Below are 19,807 nucleotides of genomic sequence, written 5' to 3'. Positions count from 1 at the left end.
CAAAACAGACATTAATAGAATCCTTTCAAGTGATGTGGGTACAATTGGCAAAGCTGGCATATTGCCTGTCTTTAAATGCTGTTCAGAAGTTGGTGCTACGCCACCTTATAAAGTCACACAGCACAGAAACAGGCCCTTCAGCCCAACACGTCCATGCCAATCTTTTAGCCTATCTACACTAATTCCATTTTCCCGGATTAGGACTGTGTCCATCTCTGCCTTGCCTATTTAAGTGTTTGTCTGAATACCTCTTAAATGGAGCAATTGTATCTGATTTCATCACTGGCTGTGCGTTCTCTGTGTACAAAACCTTACCCCTGAGTTCCCCTTTAAAATTCCTTCCTCTCACCTTAAATCTATGCCCTGTTGTTTTTGATACAGCTACCATGGGATAAAGAGTCTGATTATCTAACCAATCCATGCCTCATAATTCGATAAGACCTCTATCAGGTTACACCTCAGCCTCTTTTGCTCCAGGGAAAACACGCCCAGCTTAGCCAATCTTTCCCCACGAGTCCTCCAATCCAGGCAACAAATTGGTGAACCTCCTCTGCACTGTCTGCATTGTAAGTTTTTTACACAGAGAGTGGTGGGTGTGTGGAACGTACTGCCGGCAGAGGTTGCGGGGGCAGATACATTAGGGACATTTAAGAGACTCTTAGATAGACACACGAATGATAGGGAAATGGAGGGCTATGTGGGAGGGAAGGATTAGATAGATCTTAGAGCGGGATAAAATGTCAGCACAACATTGTGGGTCAAAGGGCCTGTACTGTGCTGTAATGTTCTATGTTCTATGTTAAGTGTAAGAAGAAATGGATAGATGAGGAGAGAAAAAGTGACAGCAGTTTACCAGAAGTTGGAGAATTCAATGTTCATGCCATCGGATTGATCAGTGACTCTGATGGTTCCGGATTGAGGGTGATGGAGGAGAATTCAAAGGTCGTGTTGCTGACTTTTGTCTGCTCCCTTCAACATCCAAGAGACAGAGGTTGCAGGTTTGGGAGGTGCTGTTGGAGTAACTGTGGTCAGCTTTCAAGTAATCTTGGTGAGTTTCTTGCCTTTTTCAGGCAGCGCACACATCAGCCATGGTGTGACGGTTGCCAGGGAGAGTGAATATTGCAGTACCAATCATGCGTTGATGGTCAAAAATCAAAAAAAGAAACTGCAGACACTGGAAGTAAAAATGGAAAATGCTGGAAACACTCAGCACGCCAGGAAACCTCTGGGGCAAGAGGAACAGAGTTAATGTTTCAGGTTGAAGACCCTTCATCAGAACTGGGTAAAGAAGAAAACCGGTTTAATGTTGTGGAGAAGGTGACGAAAAGATGGATACGACAAAGGAAATATCTCTTGAAGGATGAAGTCAGTGTTGCTTTACTGATCTGTCTTTTACAAAGCCATCTGGTTGATAGATTAATGAAGATAGAAAACGCACAAAGGAGCATATAAAAGATGTCAGACTAGTAAAAGCTGTCACAATAACTCCATTCATTAACCTATGAACCAGAGGCTTCATGAGCAGCACTTCACCACAACAACCTGAATATCCGCAGATATTCCCCCTGTTCTCTCAAACCTCCCTAATCCTCTCTACAACTTAAAGCTAACTTATTTTCTCTCATTCCCAGTTCTGATGAAGGGTCTTCAACCTGGGACTTCAAATCTGCTTCTCTTTCCACAGAAGCTGTCTGACCTGCTGCCTATCCTGGATGGAGTTGTGCTTCGCAAATTTTTATCCAGCAGTACATAAAGTATTGTAGGTCACTGTCGAACCTCTTTTTATTTCCCTTGGCTGTTGTCTAGTTCAGTGAGATGCAAAATAAATGCATCAACGAAGATTTATTCAGTCCAATTCTCCTTTTAGCATGTTAATTAACTTGAAGAGGATCTTTACAAATAATGTCATGACATATTTATGGTCTGAATTTTGCTCCTGTTAATCAACACTGGAAGGGATGAAGCTGACAAGAGCAGAAGAATGGGGCTCTACAAAATAGCAGACACATTGCAATGGACCAAGTGGCCTTTGTCATTTATTGCATTGCAATTCAGACTTCCTTGTTTCTCCTGAAGAAGTCAACTCCCTCATCAGTTCTGGGTTTGGGTTTTCTTCTTCTTCTTATGCATTTTCTCAGGATCGAGGATGACTTGTTCCCACTCCACTTTTGTGGATGCTCAGGTGGCCAATGTGGGAACCACAGACTTTTCCACAGTTGGAGTAAGACGTGGCTGAGAGGATGGACAGGTACTAAAAACAAACTGCTGGAGGAATTCAGCGGGCCAAGCAGCATCTGCAGAAACGGGCAGGTCACATTTCGGGTCGAGACCCTTCATCTGGACTGAAAGAGCAGAGGGGAGAAAGCCAGTATAAAGAGGTGAGGGGAAGGGGTAGAGCAAGAGCTGGCAAGCGATAGGTGGATCCAGGTGAGGAGGGGTGATCGGCAGATGGAGGAGGGAAGGGTGGAAATAATGAGAGAGACTGGGAGGTGATAGGTGGAGGCAACAGAGGACTACAGATGATGGAATCTTTAGGAGAGGAAGATGGAGCATGGAAGGGAGGTGGGGAGGGCAGATGCGAACAGTTTGGGGAGGGGACCCAGTGGGAGGAGTGTGTGGGTGATGGGCGGACAGAGTAGGTGGAGGAAGGGAAAGAAACGGGATGATGGGGGGGGGGGGCTGGTAGGATAGTATTGGGTGTGTGTAGGAGTTTGTGAGGTGGTCTGCTCATTCCACTGTTTATGTAGGACCTCAGTGTGCTCCCAATGCATCTGAATGCACCTTCTCCACTCTGAATGGTCGTGGACCAAGATTCCCAGGAGTTATTTTGAGGTATTTCTTCAAGGAGGTTCTCACCACATCCTTTGGTCTTTTTCTTTTCCTGCTGGCAAGTTCTTTGCAATGATAAGAGTTGAGAATACAATGGCAGAGGTAGGATTGGTAATTAGTTTATTGTTGTCACACATGCCGAGATACAATGAAAAGCTTTTGTTTGCATGCCGTATCCTGACAGATCATTCCACACATCAGTACATCGAGGTAGTATAAAAGAAAAAGCAATAACAGAATGCAGAATATAGTGTTGCAGTTACAGAGAAAGTGCAGTGCAGGTAGACAATAAGGTGTAAGGGCCATGATGGATGAGGTAGATTGAGAGATGAAGAGTTCATCTTTGTCATACAAGAGGCCCGTTCAAGTGTCTTATAACAGCGGGACAGAAGCTGTCCTTGAGCCTGGTGAAACATGTTCCCAAGCTTTTGTATCTTCTGCCCGATGGAAGGGGAGAGAATCGAGAATGACCGGGGTGGGAGGGGTCCTTAATTGTGTTGCCTGTTTTCCCAAGGCAGCAGGAAGTGTAGACAGAGTCAGTGGAGGGGAGGCTGATTTTCATAATAGACTGGGCTGCATTTTCAAATCTCTGCAATTTCTTGTTGTCTCACTGGCACTTTCTGGATCCTTATCCAATGCCTTTTTATCATGAGATTGCTGATAGGTTATGTAGCTGTGGAGGGTCATAACTCCAATGGTAATGTGTATCTGTGTCAGTAGTTCTTTTCAAATTTCTTCCAGTCAAACATGAAAACCAAATGATGGGTTACTGCTCCACAAATTAAACATTGAGAATAAACTATATCTGGCTACATTTACATTCTTTTGGAGACAGAATCACATCTGACCACCTGGCAAGGTTTGAAGCTCTGATTTACAAGAACAGCTCCAGAACCAATCTTGCTTTTGACATTCCAAAGGTGTGATTAATTTGGAGTGGTTCGGAGATGTCTGTGAGGGTGCATTGCAGCTTTGTTGCTGAAGAGTATGAATAAGCTGTGGTCTGGGAGTGGAGAGTGGCTGAAGTCCAGGAAGCAAGGCTCTCAACTGTTGGGAGAGATTTATCACATTTTGAATGCGGTCGTATCTCTGCACGAGAGCAGGCATGAGCTCTTCTATTATTGTAGGTCCATTGGCCCATGAGCTACATCAGTCTGTTATTTGGGTCTTCCTGTTGTCTGCAGCGTCTCAGCTGTCTCAGTAGAATAGGGCTAGGATAATATAGCAGTCTACCGGAACATCTCAGTCCCTCAGCATCCCAGCCCAAACAGGTGATTTGCTTATTTTATACATTGCCAGCCTTTCCAGTATCACCATGATCTCCACTACTACCCACTTACGGAGATTTTGGCAGTATCCCTTACTTTAGTAAAGACCTCTTGTGTCTCGAACATAAGGTAGTTATTCAATGCTCTGACAATACCCTCTGGGTTGTAAAATCATTAATACAGCATGGAAACAGGCCCTTCGGCCCAACTCGTCCATGCTGACCATGGTGCCCACCAAGCTAGTCCCATTTGCTTGTGTTTGGCCCATATCCCTCTAAACCCCTCCTATCCACATACTTATCCAAATGCTTTTGAAGTGTTGTTATTGTACCTGCCTCAACCACTTCCTCTGGCAGCTCGTTCCATATACTCACCTCCCTCTGTGTGAAGTAGTTGTCCCTCAGGTCCCTTTTAAAACTTTCACCTCTTAACTTAAACCTAAGCCCTCGAGTTTTTAGTTCCACTAACCTGGGAAAAAGACTGTGTGCGTCCACCCTATCTATGCCCTTCATGATTTTGTACATCTCCATAAGGTCACTCCTTAATTTCCCACACGCCAAGGAGTAAAGTCCAAGCTTGGGGTCCATGTCCATAGATCCCTCAAGGTTACCACGCAGGTCGATAGCGTTGTTAAGAAGGCGTATGGAGTGTTGGCCTTCATTAGTTGGGGTACTGAGTTCAAGAGCCGTGAGGTAATGTTGCAGCTCTGTTGAACTCTGGTTCGACCACACTTGGAGTATTGTGTTCAGTTCTGTTAGCCTCATTATAGGAAGGATGTGGCAGCTTTGGAGAAGGTGCAGAGGAGATTTACTCGGATGCTGCCTGGATTGGACAGCATGTCTTATCGGTTGAGTGAGCTAGTGCTTTTTCTTTGGAGGGAAGGAAGATGAGAGGTGACTTGATAGATGTGTGCAAGATGATAAGAGGCCTAGATCTTTTAGGCATAGAGACTTTTTCCCAGGGCAACAATGGCTAACATGAGGGGGCATAATTTAAGGTAATTAGGGGTAGATATAAGGGGGATGCCAGTGGTAAGTCTTTTACACAGAGAGTGGTGGGTGCGTGGAACGCACTGCCAGCAGAGGTTATGGGGGCAGATACATTAGGGATATTTAAGAGACTCTTAGATAGACACATAAATGATAGAGAAGTGGGGAGCTCTCTGGGAGGGAAGGGTTAGATAGATCTTAGAGCAGGATAAAATGTCGGCACAACATTCTGGGCTGAAGGGCCTGTACTGTGCTGTAGTGTTTTATGTTCTATATGTTCTATGTTTGCCCAACCTCTCCCTACAACTCAAGCCCTCATGTCCTGGGTGTCTGGAGCTGGGAGGTGGCAACTCTTACCAGCTGCACTACTCTGCCACCTTATTGGTAAATTGGTCATTCTTCACCCAGGTATAGTAAAAGTTTTGTTTTGTATGCCATCCATTCAGATCATTTCATCACACAGTACTTTGAAGTAGTCCCTTCCTCATGGTCCTTTGATGAGGTGCAGTCCAGTTGGTGGGTTACTTCTGCAATGCCGGGAGAAAGTTCCAGGACTGCATGTCAGAAGCCAACATTAGCAGTGATCTCTTTAAGAACAAACTTGATTTCCTTGCAGTAGCTGAAAGTCAGCTCAGCTAATCTTTGACTCTGTCCGTTTGTACATTGCAAATTTACAAATTACTGCCATTGACCAGTAGATGCACTCAAGCTGAACATAATTTACTGGAGTTGGTGTGAAATTAAACACGTGAAGTGTGGTTAAATCTGAGAAAAACATTTTTTCTTCTCGTTTAAGAATTCTGATTAAATGACTATGACACACAGGAGCGGAAAAAATAAAAGTGGAAAATGTTTAGTGAAACGATCCTAGAGAAAATGCAATAAAACAAAATCGCCACAAAATACAATTTGGAGCAGTAATTACAGCAAGCTGAAACCTAACACAATTCAGAATATTTCCCATTTGTCACTGTCAATTTCATGCTTCTTTTGACTCTACCGGAGTTGTTCAACTGCTGATTTAACAAAATCTGAAAAGAGGGCTTTAGTTGGGAACTTGGAAGTGCCGTCACTTACTTAAAGGCGCAACGACCTGCAAAACTGGGGAAGTCAGGGTTACAACGAGAGCATGCATTTCCAGATGGCAGTGATGCATGTGGGCATAATTTGCCTGATTGCGATTTACAAAGGGCACTGATATTTTTCCCTGGAAAAGATTATGCCTCCCTTTGATATTTTTTAACGTGTCTGGGAAGCTAATATCCCTCTGCAAGGATAGTATTCGTTACCCAACCATAGTTGCCCTTGAGATGGTGGGAATTATTTGGTACAAGCGAGTGGCCTGTTTGAGCACTTCAGATTCTGGTCAGCGAACAACATCGGATGTGGAAATAGAGTCATGTACAGGCCCGACTGGATAAAAACTGCAGCTTTCCTTCCCTAAAGTGCATCAGTAAGTCAGATGGGTTTTGAATAACAATTCGGCAGCTTCATGTTCAGTTTTACTGAGTTTGTCTTTGGTTGTTAAATCTTCAAACCATCCTCCTTGCATCTGGAACAGAGAATAGACCCTTCAGCCCATAATGTTGTGCTGAACTAATTAAACTAATGACACCGAATCCCTTCAGCCTGCATATGGTCTATATCCCTCCATTCCCTGCATTCCTCCATCATATCTGCCTCCACCGCCCTTGGCAGCGCACTCCAGGCACCCACCATTCTGCATGATCTCACATCTCCTTTGAACTTCCCCTCTCTCACCTTAAATGTATGCCCTCCAGTATTATCTGTTGACCTCTGATTTAGAAGTAAGCAATGCCTCAGTTTTAAAATCGTCCAATAAGGGTCTTGCTCTCCCACCGTCTGCAATCTCCTCCAGTCCGACCAGCCTCCTAAAGTAGCTCCACCAGTTCCGCTCCCTTGATCACGTGTGAGTTTAATCGGTCCGCCATTGGGTGGCCCTCCCTTCAGTAGGCAAGTCTGCAATCCCCTCTCTGCCTCTCCTTCCTTCTTTAAGAAAGAACTGCTTCCTTGCCCAAGCCTTTATTTAAATGTTTCCCTGGCCTTATGTAACTCAATACTAATATTTTGCCATTTGACTCCATTCCTGTGGGATTCCTTATGTCAATTTTGCAATGCCAGATAAAGGTTGTTGCTGTTATGAATATAAGTTGTCAAACTCCAGTATTGGAATTGGTTTATTATTGTCACCTGTACCAAGGTACAGTGAAAAACTTGTCTTGCATACCGTTCATGCAGATGAATTCATTACACAGTACATTAACATAGTACAAGGTAAAACAATACAGAATGGAGAATAAAGTATAACAGTTACAGAGAAAGTGCAGGTAGACAATAAGGTGCAAGGTCATAACGAGGTAGATTGTGAGGTCAAGAGTCCATCTTATTGTACTAGAGGACCATTCAATAGTCTTATAACAGCAGGATAGAAGCTATCCTTGAGCCTGGTGGTACGTGCTTTCAGGCTTTTGTATCTTCTACTGATGGGAGGGGGAGAAGAGAGAATGACCTGGGTGGGGTGGGTCTTTGATTATGCTGGCTGCTTTACCAAGGTAGTGAGAAGTGTTGACAGACTCCATGGAGGAGAGGCTGGTTTCTGTGATGTGCTGAATCCACAACTCTCTGTATTTCTTGCGGTCACAGATAGAGGAGTTGACACACCAAGCTGTGATGCATCAAGATAAGAATTTGAATTTGCATTCTCAGGATTTTCAGATCTGTTTTTTTTTGTCTTTCACAGAATATAGGCATCATCGATAGTGCTTGGATGTACTACACATCCCTAATTGCCCTTGAACTGCCTGCCTCACTTGGCTATTTCTGAGGGTGGCTAAGAGTCAACAATATCCTTGTGGTCTGGAGTCACATTTCAGCCAGACCATAGAGTCATAGACTAATAGAGTTATACAGCATGGAAACAAGCCCTTTGGCCCGACTCCTCCATGCCACCCAAGATGTCTATCCAAGCGAATCCCATTTGCCTGAATTTGGGCCATATCCCCCCAAGCCCTTCCTATCCATGTACCTGTCCAAATGTCTTTTAAGTGTTGTCATTGTACCTGCCTCTACCACTTCCACATACCCACCACCATCTTTGTGAAAAGGTTTCCCCTCAGGTCTCTTTTGAATCATTCCCCTCTCACTTTCAACCTGTGTCCTCTGGTTTTAGACTCCTTAACACTGGGCAAAAAACTGACCATTCACCCTATCTATGCCCTTCATGATTTCATACACCTCTGTAAGGTCACTTCTCAGCCTCCTATATTCCAGAGAAAAAAGTTCCAGCCTATCCAGCCTTATAACTCAAGCCCTCCAGTCCCAGTAACATCCTCGTATAACTTTTCTGCACCCATTACAAGCTTAATCACATCGTTCCTCTAGCGGGGCGACCAGAAAGTAATTGTTGACATTTCGGGTGGAGACCCTGCATCAGGACTGAGAGTGGAGGGGGAAGATAATTGGTATAAAGAAGAGAGGGGAGGGGTGAGATAGGGGCCCTATTCACTCATGACTGCGTGGCCAGATTCTGCTCCAACTCCATCTACAAGTTTGCAGATGATACCACCGTAGTAGGCCGTATCTCAAATAACAAAGAGTTGGAGTACAGGAAGGAGATAGAGAGCTTAGTGACATGGTGTCATGACAACAACCTTTCCCTCAATGGCAGCAAAACAAAGAGCTGGTCGTTGACTTTAGGAAGGAGGGCGGTGCACATGTTCCTGTTTACAACAATGTTGCTGAGGTTGAGAGGGTTGAGAGCTTCACGTTCCTGGGTGTGAGCACCACCAATAGCCTGTCCTGGTCAAACCACGTAGACGCCATGGCCAAGAAAGGTCACTAGCGCCTCTACTTCCCCAGGAGGCTAAAGAAATTCGGCATGCCCCCTTTGACATTCACCAATTTTTATCGATGTACCATAGAAAGCATCCTATCTGGATGCATCACGGCTTGGTATGGCAACTGCTCAGCTCAAGACCGCAAGAAACTGCAGAGAGTCGTGGACACAGATCAGCACATCACAGAAACCAGCCTCCCCTCATGGACTCTGTCTACATTTCTTGCTGCCTCGGTAAAGCATCCAGTACATTCAAAGACCCCACCGACCCCAGACATTCTCTCTTCTCCCCCCTCTCATCAGACAGAAGATACAAAAGCCTGAAAGCACGTACCATCAGGCTCAAGGACAGCTTCTATCCCGCTGTTATAAGAGTATTGAACGGTTCCCTAGTATGACAACATGGACTCCTGACCTCACAATCTACCTTGTTATGGCCTTGCACCTTATTGTCTGCCTGCACTGTACTTTCTCTGTAGCTGTGACACTTTATTCTGCATTCTGTTATTGCTTTACCCTGTACTACCTCAATGCACTGTGCAACAAATTGATCTGTACGATCGGTATGCAAGACAAGTTTTTCACTGCACCTTGGTACAAGTGGCAATAATAAACCAATACCAATACCAAGTGATAGGTGGAGTGAGGAGGGATGAAGGATGATGGACAGATGGAGCCAGACAGGGGGAGGGGTGGAGTTGGGAGACAGAGGTAGGTGGATAATAGGTGGAAGCAGACGAGGAAGAGAAAAGGCAGATGGAACCAGATGGGGGAGGGCATCAAATGGCTGAAATGTGTGGGTAGTAGGTGGATTGAACAGGAAGGGGGGGGGCGAGGATGAAAATGCATGATGAGATGCTGGAAAGGAGTATGAGAAAGGGAACAAAAATGGGCGGACTGGAGGTGGATTGGAAGGAGAGAGAGAGGGGAATACTGGAGATAAGGGTTACCTGAAATTGGAAAATTCACTGTTCATACCATTGAGTTAGAGATTACTCAGGTGGAATATGAGGTGTCGTCTTCCAAGAGAATGGATGAGTTTCTTGGGTGAATTTCCAAGATGGAGAAAGGAGCTATCCCAACTGTTAGATTGAAAATGGGGCAAGACGTCCCAGTCAACTTCTCCATTATTGCTGGAACATCAACTTACTTCTGGAAAATGCAGTAGTGACTGCAGTAATTGGCCATGCACCTTCCCTTTGAGAGAAGTACTTACTTAAGGGGTTAGATAGATATAGACTGAGGTGATCGAATATCTCATGGGTTCCTTTAGGGCTGCAAGCACAAGGGCTTGAGTTTCCTCTTTGAGTACCAGGAGAGTTCTGGAAAACTATGTAACTACGTCTAAAATTATTCCCAAGTGTTTCAACCTGTTTGTACATCATGTTACTCATAGTAAAATTGGACATGAACTGTGATCACAAAGGTTGGTGAATTGGTGGAATTCTCCACCCTGGTATTTAAGGAAGAGGTAGATACATTTTTGAAAGACCAAGGAATTGAGGGCTATGGGGAACTGGCACCAAGGAGGAGCAGCTGAGGCCTGGTGCAGATCAGCCATGATCATATTGAATAGCGGGGTAGGTTTGAGGGGCCAAGTGGCCTACTCCTGCTCCTATTTTTTTTGTATGGGTCAACCTAAATCAAAGGCTCAATGTTAACTGCTTCTCCTTCCATAAATGCTGCCTGACCTGCTGAGTATTTCCAGCATTTTCTGTTTTTAATAAAAATAGGCAGTGTATTAAAACCCATCCTTTTCACTAAAGAAAAAAGTTGCTTTCTAAAACACAAAAAGTGCCGGAGGAACTCAGCAGGTCAGGCAGCATCCATGGAGGGAAATAAACAGTCGACGTTTCGGGCTGAGGTCCTTCATCAGGACTCAGGACTATCAAAAATATATCTTTGTTAGTTTTAAGAGCAGCAAATTTCAAAATGCAAGGAGTTTGGTGATTAAGGTAGATTAGGACATTGGTGGGGGCTTGAGGGGATGATTTAACAATTCTGAATTTCGTTTTATGGAGTGAGAGGGGAAAGATTTAAAGGGGATCTGAGGGGCAAGTTTTTCACACAGAGGGTGGTGCATGTATGGAACGAGTTGCCAGAGGAAGCAGTTGAGGCATGTACAATAACAACATTTAAAAGACAGTTGGATAAGTACATGGATAGGAGGGGTTTAGAAGGGTATGGGCCAAATGCGGGCAAATGGGACGAGCTTGGCGGCACCATGGATAGCATGGACGTTGGGCCGAAAGGCCTGTTTCCATGCTGCGTTACTCCATAATCTCTTCTCTCTCCAGCGACTGCCCAATTTGCCTGACATCCACCAACACGTTAGCTGTAATTTACAGCAGCCAATTGACCTACCGACCTGGTCGGTTGTTGCTTTCGATTCCGGCATCTGTGGTCTCTTGTGTCTTCAACCTACCAACCCACATGTCTTTGGAACGTTGGGGGGGCGGTGGCTGGGGGGATCCGTAGCATCCAAGGGAAACCCACACATCACAAGGAAAATATCCGATCAGACTGCACCCAAGTCGGGAGTGAACCCAGGTTTCCAGAGCTGTGAGGCAGCAGCACTACCTACTGAGCCACTGTATCATGGAATCTGCCAACATGTCCTTTAAGTAAAAAAGAACTATTCAAAACTCTTTTCTGCTTAGTACTCAGCACTTAGTAAATTTTGAAAAACATGTTCCAATGCTTTCATAATGTATCTATTAGTCTGCACGCTTCCAAATGATTCAGGTTTATTTTTTTATGACTTCCTTGAAGGGGCTATAAAAGAACTCATTGAGAAGCTCTCTGAATGATGACTAATTTACTTTCTGTGGGAGGACAGCTTTGCGGTCGAGACCTGCTTCCAGCACCGTGTTTTTACTGCTGCACAGGGCCTTGGCTTGCATCTAAAATTCTTCTGTGACAGTTAGGATGAATGTTGGCAGAGTTACTCCGAAGTTATTGACGGAGTTATTGCAGACGTTTCTGGCCAGGATTGTGCAAAGCAACCATAGAAAATACAGAATGAAAATCAAATATAAACCTGCAGGTTCTGGAAGTTGAGGCCAGCGTAGGTCAGCCATGATTGTATTGAATGGTGGGGCAGGTTTGAGGGGCTAAGTGGGCTACTACTGCTCCTATTTTCTTGCGGAGACAGGAGAGACTGCAGATGCTGGAATCTGGAGCAACAAACAATCTGCTGCAGGAACTGGGCAGGTTGGGCAGCATCTGTAGAGGAGAAAGGAATTGCTGACGTTTCAGGTCAAAACCCTATTTTGTGTTCTTGAGGAAATCTGAAATAAAAAGAGAAAATGCCAGAAAAACAGTAGATCAGGCAGCATCTCTAGAAAGAAAAGCTTTCTGTCTTTCCAGGATTATAAGTGAAATTATAAGTTACAGATGTTTGAATTGCAAATTTTCTAAATTTGGTTTGTTCTGGATTGGGTTCTGAGGGACAGTCAGAAGTAAAATTCTTTTATTTGGATGACAACTTCACAGCAAAAATAGCTGATGTGTAAACATGAGGGAAAGAAAGCCTTTGATCCAAGATCGAAATCTGGATGGAAGATTCTGAATCTGAGCATAGAATCAGAGAACATTTTGGTCCAAAATTTGGCCATTTGGCCCACTTTGGTTGTTCTATCCCATTTTCCACACTAAATTTCCTTCCAGATTAAGTACCAAGGTTCACCACCCTTCCCTGCTGTTATTTTTATATCCTGCTGACCAGTGTTCCTTTAATCCAGCAGGTTTTAAATTTGCCATTTACTATTTGCTGTTTCATTTCAACTTGTCAAGTGCCTCTTGAAGCCCCAAATGCTTATTTTGAATCATATTGCCTTCACCAATGAACATGTTCAAGTTAGTAAAATAACTTCTCTCTAACAAATCCAAAATGATGCTCATTTACAAGACCATGTTTTTGGAAATGCCAAGAACTTTTTTTCCTGGATTATTGACTTCAAAATTGAAAATGTACAAAGAAAATCCAATACCAATCTAAAACCAATACCAATATATCCAAAGAAAAAGCAATGGAATATGCGTATGCCACAGTAGACTGCTGATTTGAGCATTGGTCAGTGGCAGCAATTTCCACCTGTACTGACTGGTTAACCAACTACTTCTTCATGATCCTGCCCAAGTTTAACCCCAAGCCAATGGAAATGCATCAACAGTAGCAAATAATCTGCTCAGTCAATGCACCTTACAACTGGGCAGCACAAAGTGGCCCAGCTGGTAGTGCTGCTGCCGCAGATTCAGCAACCTGGGTTTGATCTTGACCTCAGGTGCTGTTCACGTGGAGTTTGCACGTTCTCCCTGTAATTTCTCTGGGTGAACATCAAACTTAGAACAGTACAGCACAGGAACAGCCACCTTTGGCCCACAACGTCTGCACCAACCGTGATGCCAACTAATCCCTTCTGCCTGCACATGATCCATATCCCTCCATTCCCTGCACCTACCTGTCCAAAAGCCTCTTAAATGCCGCTATTGTGTCTCCTTCCACTACTAGACCCAGCAGTGTGTTCCAGGCACCCTCCCACTCATCTCCTTTAAACCTTCCCTCTCTCACCTTAAATGGCACTCTCGTTTCTTCTTCCATTATCAGACCAGACAGTGTGTTCCAGGCACCCACCACTCTCTGTGTAAAAAAAACTTACCCGTACATCTCCTATAAACTTTCCCTCTCTCACCTTAAAGCTATGCCCTCTAGAATTTGGTATTTCTACCCTGGGAAAAAGACTCTGACATTCTACCCTATTTATGCCTCTCATTTTATCCTTCTATCAGGTCTCCCCTTATCCTCCAATGCTCCAGAGAAAATGACCCAAGTCTGTCCAACTTCTCCTTACAGCTAATACTCTATAATCCAGGCAGCATCCTGGTGAACCTCTTCTGCACCCTCTCCAAAGCCTCCACATCCTTCCTGTAATGGGACAACCAGAACTGCACACAATACTCCAAGTGCAGCTTAACCTAAGTTTTGTACAGCTGCAACGTGACTTCCTTACTCTCATAATCAATGCCCCGGCCAATGAAGGCAAGCATGCAGTACACCTTCTTTACCACCCTATCTACTTTGGTGCCACTTTCAGGAAGCTCCAGTTTACTCCCACATCCCAAAAATGTGCAGGTTATTAGGTTAACTGGCTACTGTAAGTTACCCCTTGTGTGTTGATAAGATATCTTTATTAATCACATGTATGTTGAAACACACAGTGAAGTGCATCTTTTGTGTAGAGTGTTCTGGGGGCAGCCCGCAAGTGTCTCCACACTTCCAGTGCCAACATAGCATGCCCACAACTTCCTAACCCGGACATCTTTGGAATGTGGGAGGAACCCGGAACACCCGGAGGAAATCCACGCAGACACGGGGAGAATGTATAAACTCCTTACAGACAGCAGCGGGAATCGAACCTGGGTCGCTGGCGCAGTAATAGCGTCACGCTAACTGCTACACTACCGTGCCTGCCCTTAAAACTGCCGGATCGCCAGCGTCCCTGGCTGGGCTTGAACCACCAACCTTTTGGTTAACAGCCCAAAAAAGTCTGGATAGAGTTGATGGGAATGTAGGAAGAACAAAATGGGACTATTTTAGGATTAAAGTAATGGGTGGTTAATACTTACCATGGACCTGACAGGCTGAAGGGCCTGTTTCCATCGCGTATGACTCGATGAATACTGGTGGCAACGCCTACTCCCAATGACATCATCAGTTTTAAACAATGGAAGAAGAATGCCTAAAGAATGCAGAAAAGAGCATTAATCAAAATAATGTCACAAAAGGACAAAAAATTATAACGTACTGGCACAGATGCACAATATGGTCCTCGGGAGGACATTTTGTTTCTTTGTCGATTTATAGTTATGTGGATATCATTGGCAATGCCAGCATTTATTGTCCATCCCTAACTGAAAGACGTCAAAGATATGTCTGGTGATGAAATCACATAAGATGCACAAGGGCCCCATTGAATTTCCAGAGTCACACAAGATGACCCCAGAAGTGGTTATGAAATTGAATTTCACTCTATCCAGAGTGAATACATTCAATTACCTCGTGTTGAAGTAAACAATGCCACACACAATCTAATTTCTTAGTCAAAGGGATTAGGGAATGGAGACAGTTGCAGAAGCTCCATTAAAGATAGCATGTCAACCAGGTAAGATCCATTGTGGAGCAGAATGCAAATACTTTGCAGTTTATCAAAATTCCTTGTTGTGAACCCAGGGGTTTGCTGCTCAGCACCTATTGTCTTCTTAAACTGCTGCATATCCTCTGGCAAAGACAGCAGCTAACAATCAAGGGCCCCTCCCACCCTGGTCATTCTCTCTTCTCCCCCTCCCATTGGTCAGAAGATACAAAAGCCTGAGAGCATGAACCACCAGGCTCAAGGACAGCTTCCATCCCACTGTTATCAGACTCTTGAACTGACCTCTCGCATGCTAAAGATGAACTCTTGATCTCCTAATTTACCTCGCTGAACTCTGTTTGTCTACCTGCATTGCACTTTCTCTGCAACTGTAACACTACATTCTTCTTACGGCCTTGATATAATTATGTACGGCATGATCTGTCTGAATGACATGTAAAACAAAGCTTTTCACTGTATCTAGGTATATGTGACAATAGTAAACCAATACCAATTCCAATTCCTACAGTGCTGTGGAAGTTCCATTATTTGGTCCTAAGCATATTGCACCTTATCCGGAGATCCTTAATAGATGTTCACAGCAGGACATAATCCATCAGAAATAGAAGCAGGAATGGCCATTTGGCCCCTCTTGTCTGTTCTGTCTTCAATAAGACCATGGTGCCTCCTTCCTTCACACCCTCATATCCCTCCTTCCCTTAATATTTATTTTATTTTAGAACAGTACAGCATATGACGGGCCCTTCAGCCCACGCTGTTGTGCCGGCCTATATAAACCTACTCCACGATCAATCTAATCCAACACAGCCCATAACCCTCCATTTTTCTTACATCCATACGCCTATCTAAGAGTCTTTTAAATGTCCCTATTGTATCAGCCCCCCTGGCCGTGCATTCCAAGCACCCCCCCACTCTCTGTGTAAAAAAAAATTATCTCTGACATCTCCCCTAAACTCTCCTCCTCTAACCTTAAACTGATGTCCTCTGGTGCTGGCCATTGCCGCATGGTGGACCGAAGGGCCTGTTTTGTGCTGTATGGTTTTATGGTCCTGGGGAAAAGGTACTAGCTGTCCACTCTATCTATGCCTCTCATAATCTTATACACGTTGCCTTTCATCCTGCATTACTCCAAAGAAAAAAGCCCTAGCTCGCTGAATGTTTCTTCATAAGACATGTTCTCTAATCCAGGCAACATCCTGGTAAATCTCCTCTGCACTTCCCTAAAGCTTCCACATCCTTCCTATAATGAGGCGACCAGAACTGAACACAGTACTCTAAGTGTGGTTTTATAGCGCTGCAACGTTACCTTGTGGTTCTTGAACTCAATCCCCCAACTAATGAAGGCCAGTACACCATACGTCTTCTTAACAACCCTATCAACTTGCACAGCAACTTTGAGGCAACTGTGGACTTGGATCCCAAGAGAAATAAAATAGTACACACACAGTGGCTACTCTGGTAGATCTGCTGCTTCTGTTTTTGGCAGGATGATCTATAAACCTATCAAACTATAATCTATCATCTATAATCTAAAACCTATCATCTATAAACCTATCGATCAAATCTACCAAAGCTAAGAGAAAACACTTCACCTTGTGAATACTTCAGGCAACCTGCTCCCCCTCTATCCCTTTCTCTGCCTGTCTGAACCAGCCATGTCCTCTCACACACACTCTTATATCCAAATCCCACCCCTCCAGCCCCTGATCCCTTATCCCATCTGCCCATCACCCACACACTCCTCCCATTGGGTCCCATCCCCCCCCCCACTGTTCCCATCTGCTCTCTTCAGCTCTTCCATGCTTCACCTTCCTCTCCTATCGGATTCGTTCATCTGCAGCCCATTGTTGCCTCGACCTGTCACCTCCCGGCCTCTATCGCTTTCTCCACCCTTCCCTTCTCCACCTGGCTCCATCTGTCCAAATGGATCCCTCCTCACCTGGATCCATTTATCACTTGCCAGTTCTTGCCCCACTGCTCCCCCTCAATGCTTCATACCGACCGTCTCCCCTCCGCTCTTTCAGTCCAGATGCAGGGTCTCTTGTGTCTCCACCTTGTGGATGTGTACAACTGTCAAAACTCTGCTGCTGAAAGGAGATTTACATTTAACAAAACAAATTCTTGCAATTTCAGCGAGAACTATTTATTCCGCTGGGCGAGTACGGGCTTACCAAAGGAAATCGACATGCTGAATAATTTGAAAGTGGTGTTCACGGTGAGTATCACTTAAAATTGGTCTGGAAGTTAAGGCCACAGAAAGAGGCTATTCAGCTTAATTTATCTCAGCCAGTTTTATACTCAACGAACACCCAGCCACTCTTTGTGATCTCACACATTCAACATATCCTTTTCTCTTCTGTGCACCTCTCCAGGTCTCCCTCAATTCTCCATGATTATTGCTTTCACTTCAGTATTACCGCTTCATACAGCGAGGAAGTTCCGCATTCCAGCCCCGCTCCTTGTTGAGTTTGCGAGTGTCCATCTCTTGTTTATGGGCCTCTGGTTTTGGATCTTCCAGAAGCAGAGACATTGCCACGGAGTAGAATTTCCTTCTCTGTTGGTTGTTCTAAACACTCAGTATAGTAGAGGTTGTATACTGCACTTAGTGTGCCAGATGGTACAGGTGGGTTCTGTACTTACTGTTACAATGGTTGACCAGTGCACTCCACTTTCAAACATAGAACATAGAACAGTACAGCACAGAACAGGCCCTTCAGCCCACAATGTTGTGCTGACATAGCTAATCCCTCCTACCTACAGAATGCCCATATCCCTCCAGTTTCCTCTCTTTCATGTACCCATCCAAGCCCCTCTTAAAAGCCCCCAGTGAATTTGCCTCCACCACCCTCCCAGGCAACACGTTCCAGTCATCCACCACTCTCTCAGTAAAAAACTTACCCCTCACATCTGTTCTGAATCTACCCCCTCTCACCTTAAATGCATGCCTTCTGGTATTGGATTGCTCAATAATGGGTAAAAGATATTGCTTGTCCACCCAATCTATGCCCCTCATCATTTTATACACTTCCAACAGATCACCCCTCAGCCTCCACTGCTCTGGAGAAAAAAGCCCAAGCTTGTCCAGCCTCTCCTGATAGCACATGCCCTCTAGTCCAGGCAGCATCCCAGTAAACCTCCACTGCACCCTCTATAAAGCTTCGACATCTTTCAAACCTTCAAAAGTCTTCTCAACTGCACTCCATGCCAATGTTCAGGGGTGGAGCGCGTTGGTCAGCCACTGAAACAGTAGGCACTTGGGGCAAGTGAACAAGGATGATTTTCAGCTTCACAATCCATCTTACCCAACCAGGGTCCAATTTTAAAGATATCCATCCGATTCCCCTCTTCTCCTATCAAAAGAGTTTGCTCCATAGAACGTAAAACAACACAGCACAGGAACAGGCCCTTCGGCCCACAATGTCTGTGTCGAGCATGATGCCAAATTAAACTAATCCCATCTGCGTGCACTAGGTCCGTATCCCTTCATTCCCTGCATATTCGTGTACCTATCTAAAATTGTCTTGAATGCCACAGTCGTATCTGATTTCACTACCACCCCTGGCAGCCCGTTCCAGGCACCTGCCACACTCTGTGTCAACAAACTTGCCCCTTTAAACTTTCCCCCTCTCACCTTAAACCTATGCCCTCCAGTATTCGACATTTCTACCCAAGAGAAAGGTTCTGACTACCTAACCTATCGATGCCTCTCGTAGTTTTATAAACTTCTATCAGGTCTCCCCTCAGCCTCATTACTCACTCTTGATCTTTTTGCTTTAGGATTTAGGAAACAAAGACTTAAATCGGGAGAGGATTTACTTAGTGTGCCAGATTGTCCGGGTGGGACGAATGGATCTGAAGGAAACCAATGCTAAAAAAGTGACTCAGGGATTGAGAAGACCATTTGGAGTTTCAGGTATGGAACAATCAGATGTCTTGGACTTTGTTGCTCGGTCACAGTAAACATACACGGATTCAGATACCCAAAAGCAAGGTAGACTGGCAAATTGTGCAACTTCGATTATCAGCAAAGAAAAGGACGAGCCCACCCTTTGTTACTGACCTTAACCTCACCCACTACCTCCTCCCAAACGGAGAAGATGGAAGGTGATCATGATGGAAGTGCTCAAAATGTTGATGCAGATTTGACAGCTGTAGGAATAAAAGGGTTGTGGACAATTTAATCTTCCCCAATATTGACTGAGACTGCCATAGTGTGAAGGGATTGGATGGGGCAAAACTTGTTCAGTGTGTCCAGGAAAGTTTTCTCAAGCAATTATGTAGATGGCCCGACTGGAGAGGGGGCAACACTCGACCACTTCTTGGGAAATGAGGCAGGGCAGTTGGCAAAAGTGTCAGTGTGGGAGCACTTTGGGACCAGTGACAACAATTCTATTAGTTTTAAAACAGTTATGCAATAAAGATGAGACTCGTCCACGAGTCCTAAATTGGGGCAGGGCTAATTTTGATGGCACTAGATAGGAACTTGTAAAGGTTGATTGGGAGAGGCTGTTAGCAGGTAAAGATACATCTGGGAAGTGGGAAGCTTTTAAAAGTGAGATAGGAAGAGTCCAGTGTCAACTTGCTCCTGTTCGAGCAGGCACGGTAGTGTAGCGGTTAGCGTAACGCTTTACAGTGCCAGTGACCCAGGTTTAAATCTGGCCACTGTCTGTAAGGAGTTTGTACGTTCTCCCCGTGTCTGTGTGGGTTTCC

The 19,807-nt window shown here is 44.7% G+C and overlaps 1 protein-coding gene across 1 annotated transcript in view; it reads left to right on the top strand.

Annotated features, from left to right (window-relative positions):
* The window catches only part of LOC127580080 (dedicator of cytokinesis protein 2-like), a 1,107,748-nt gene that overhangs the window by 152,606 nt on the left and 935,335 nt on the right, over positions 1 to 19,807 (top strand). The window contains 2 exon segments of the mRNA XM_052033289.1: positions 17,231 to 17,312; positions 18,875 to 19,010. Coding sequence (XP_051889249.1) covers positions 17,231 to 17,312; positions 18,875 to 19,010 — 218 coding nt within the window.

The sequence above is a fragment of the Pristis pectinata genome, chromosome 2, assembly GCF_009764475.1.
Source record: "Pristis pectinata isolate sPriPec2 chromosome 2, sPriPec2.1.pri, whole genome shotgun sequence".
Taxonomy (NCBI): Eukaryota; Metazoa; Chordata; class Chondrichthyes; order Rhinopristiformes; family Pristidae; genus Pristis; species Pristis pectinata.
Note: the sequence above shows the minus strand (reverse complement) of the source record. Positions and strands in the feature narration are given on the sequence as shown.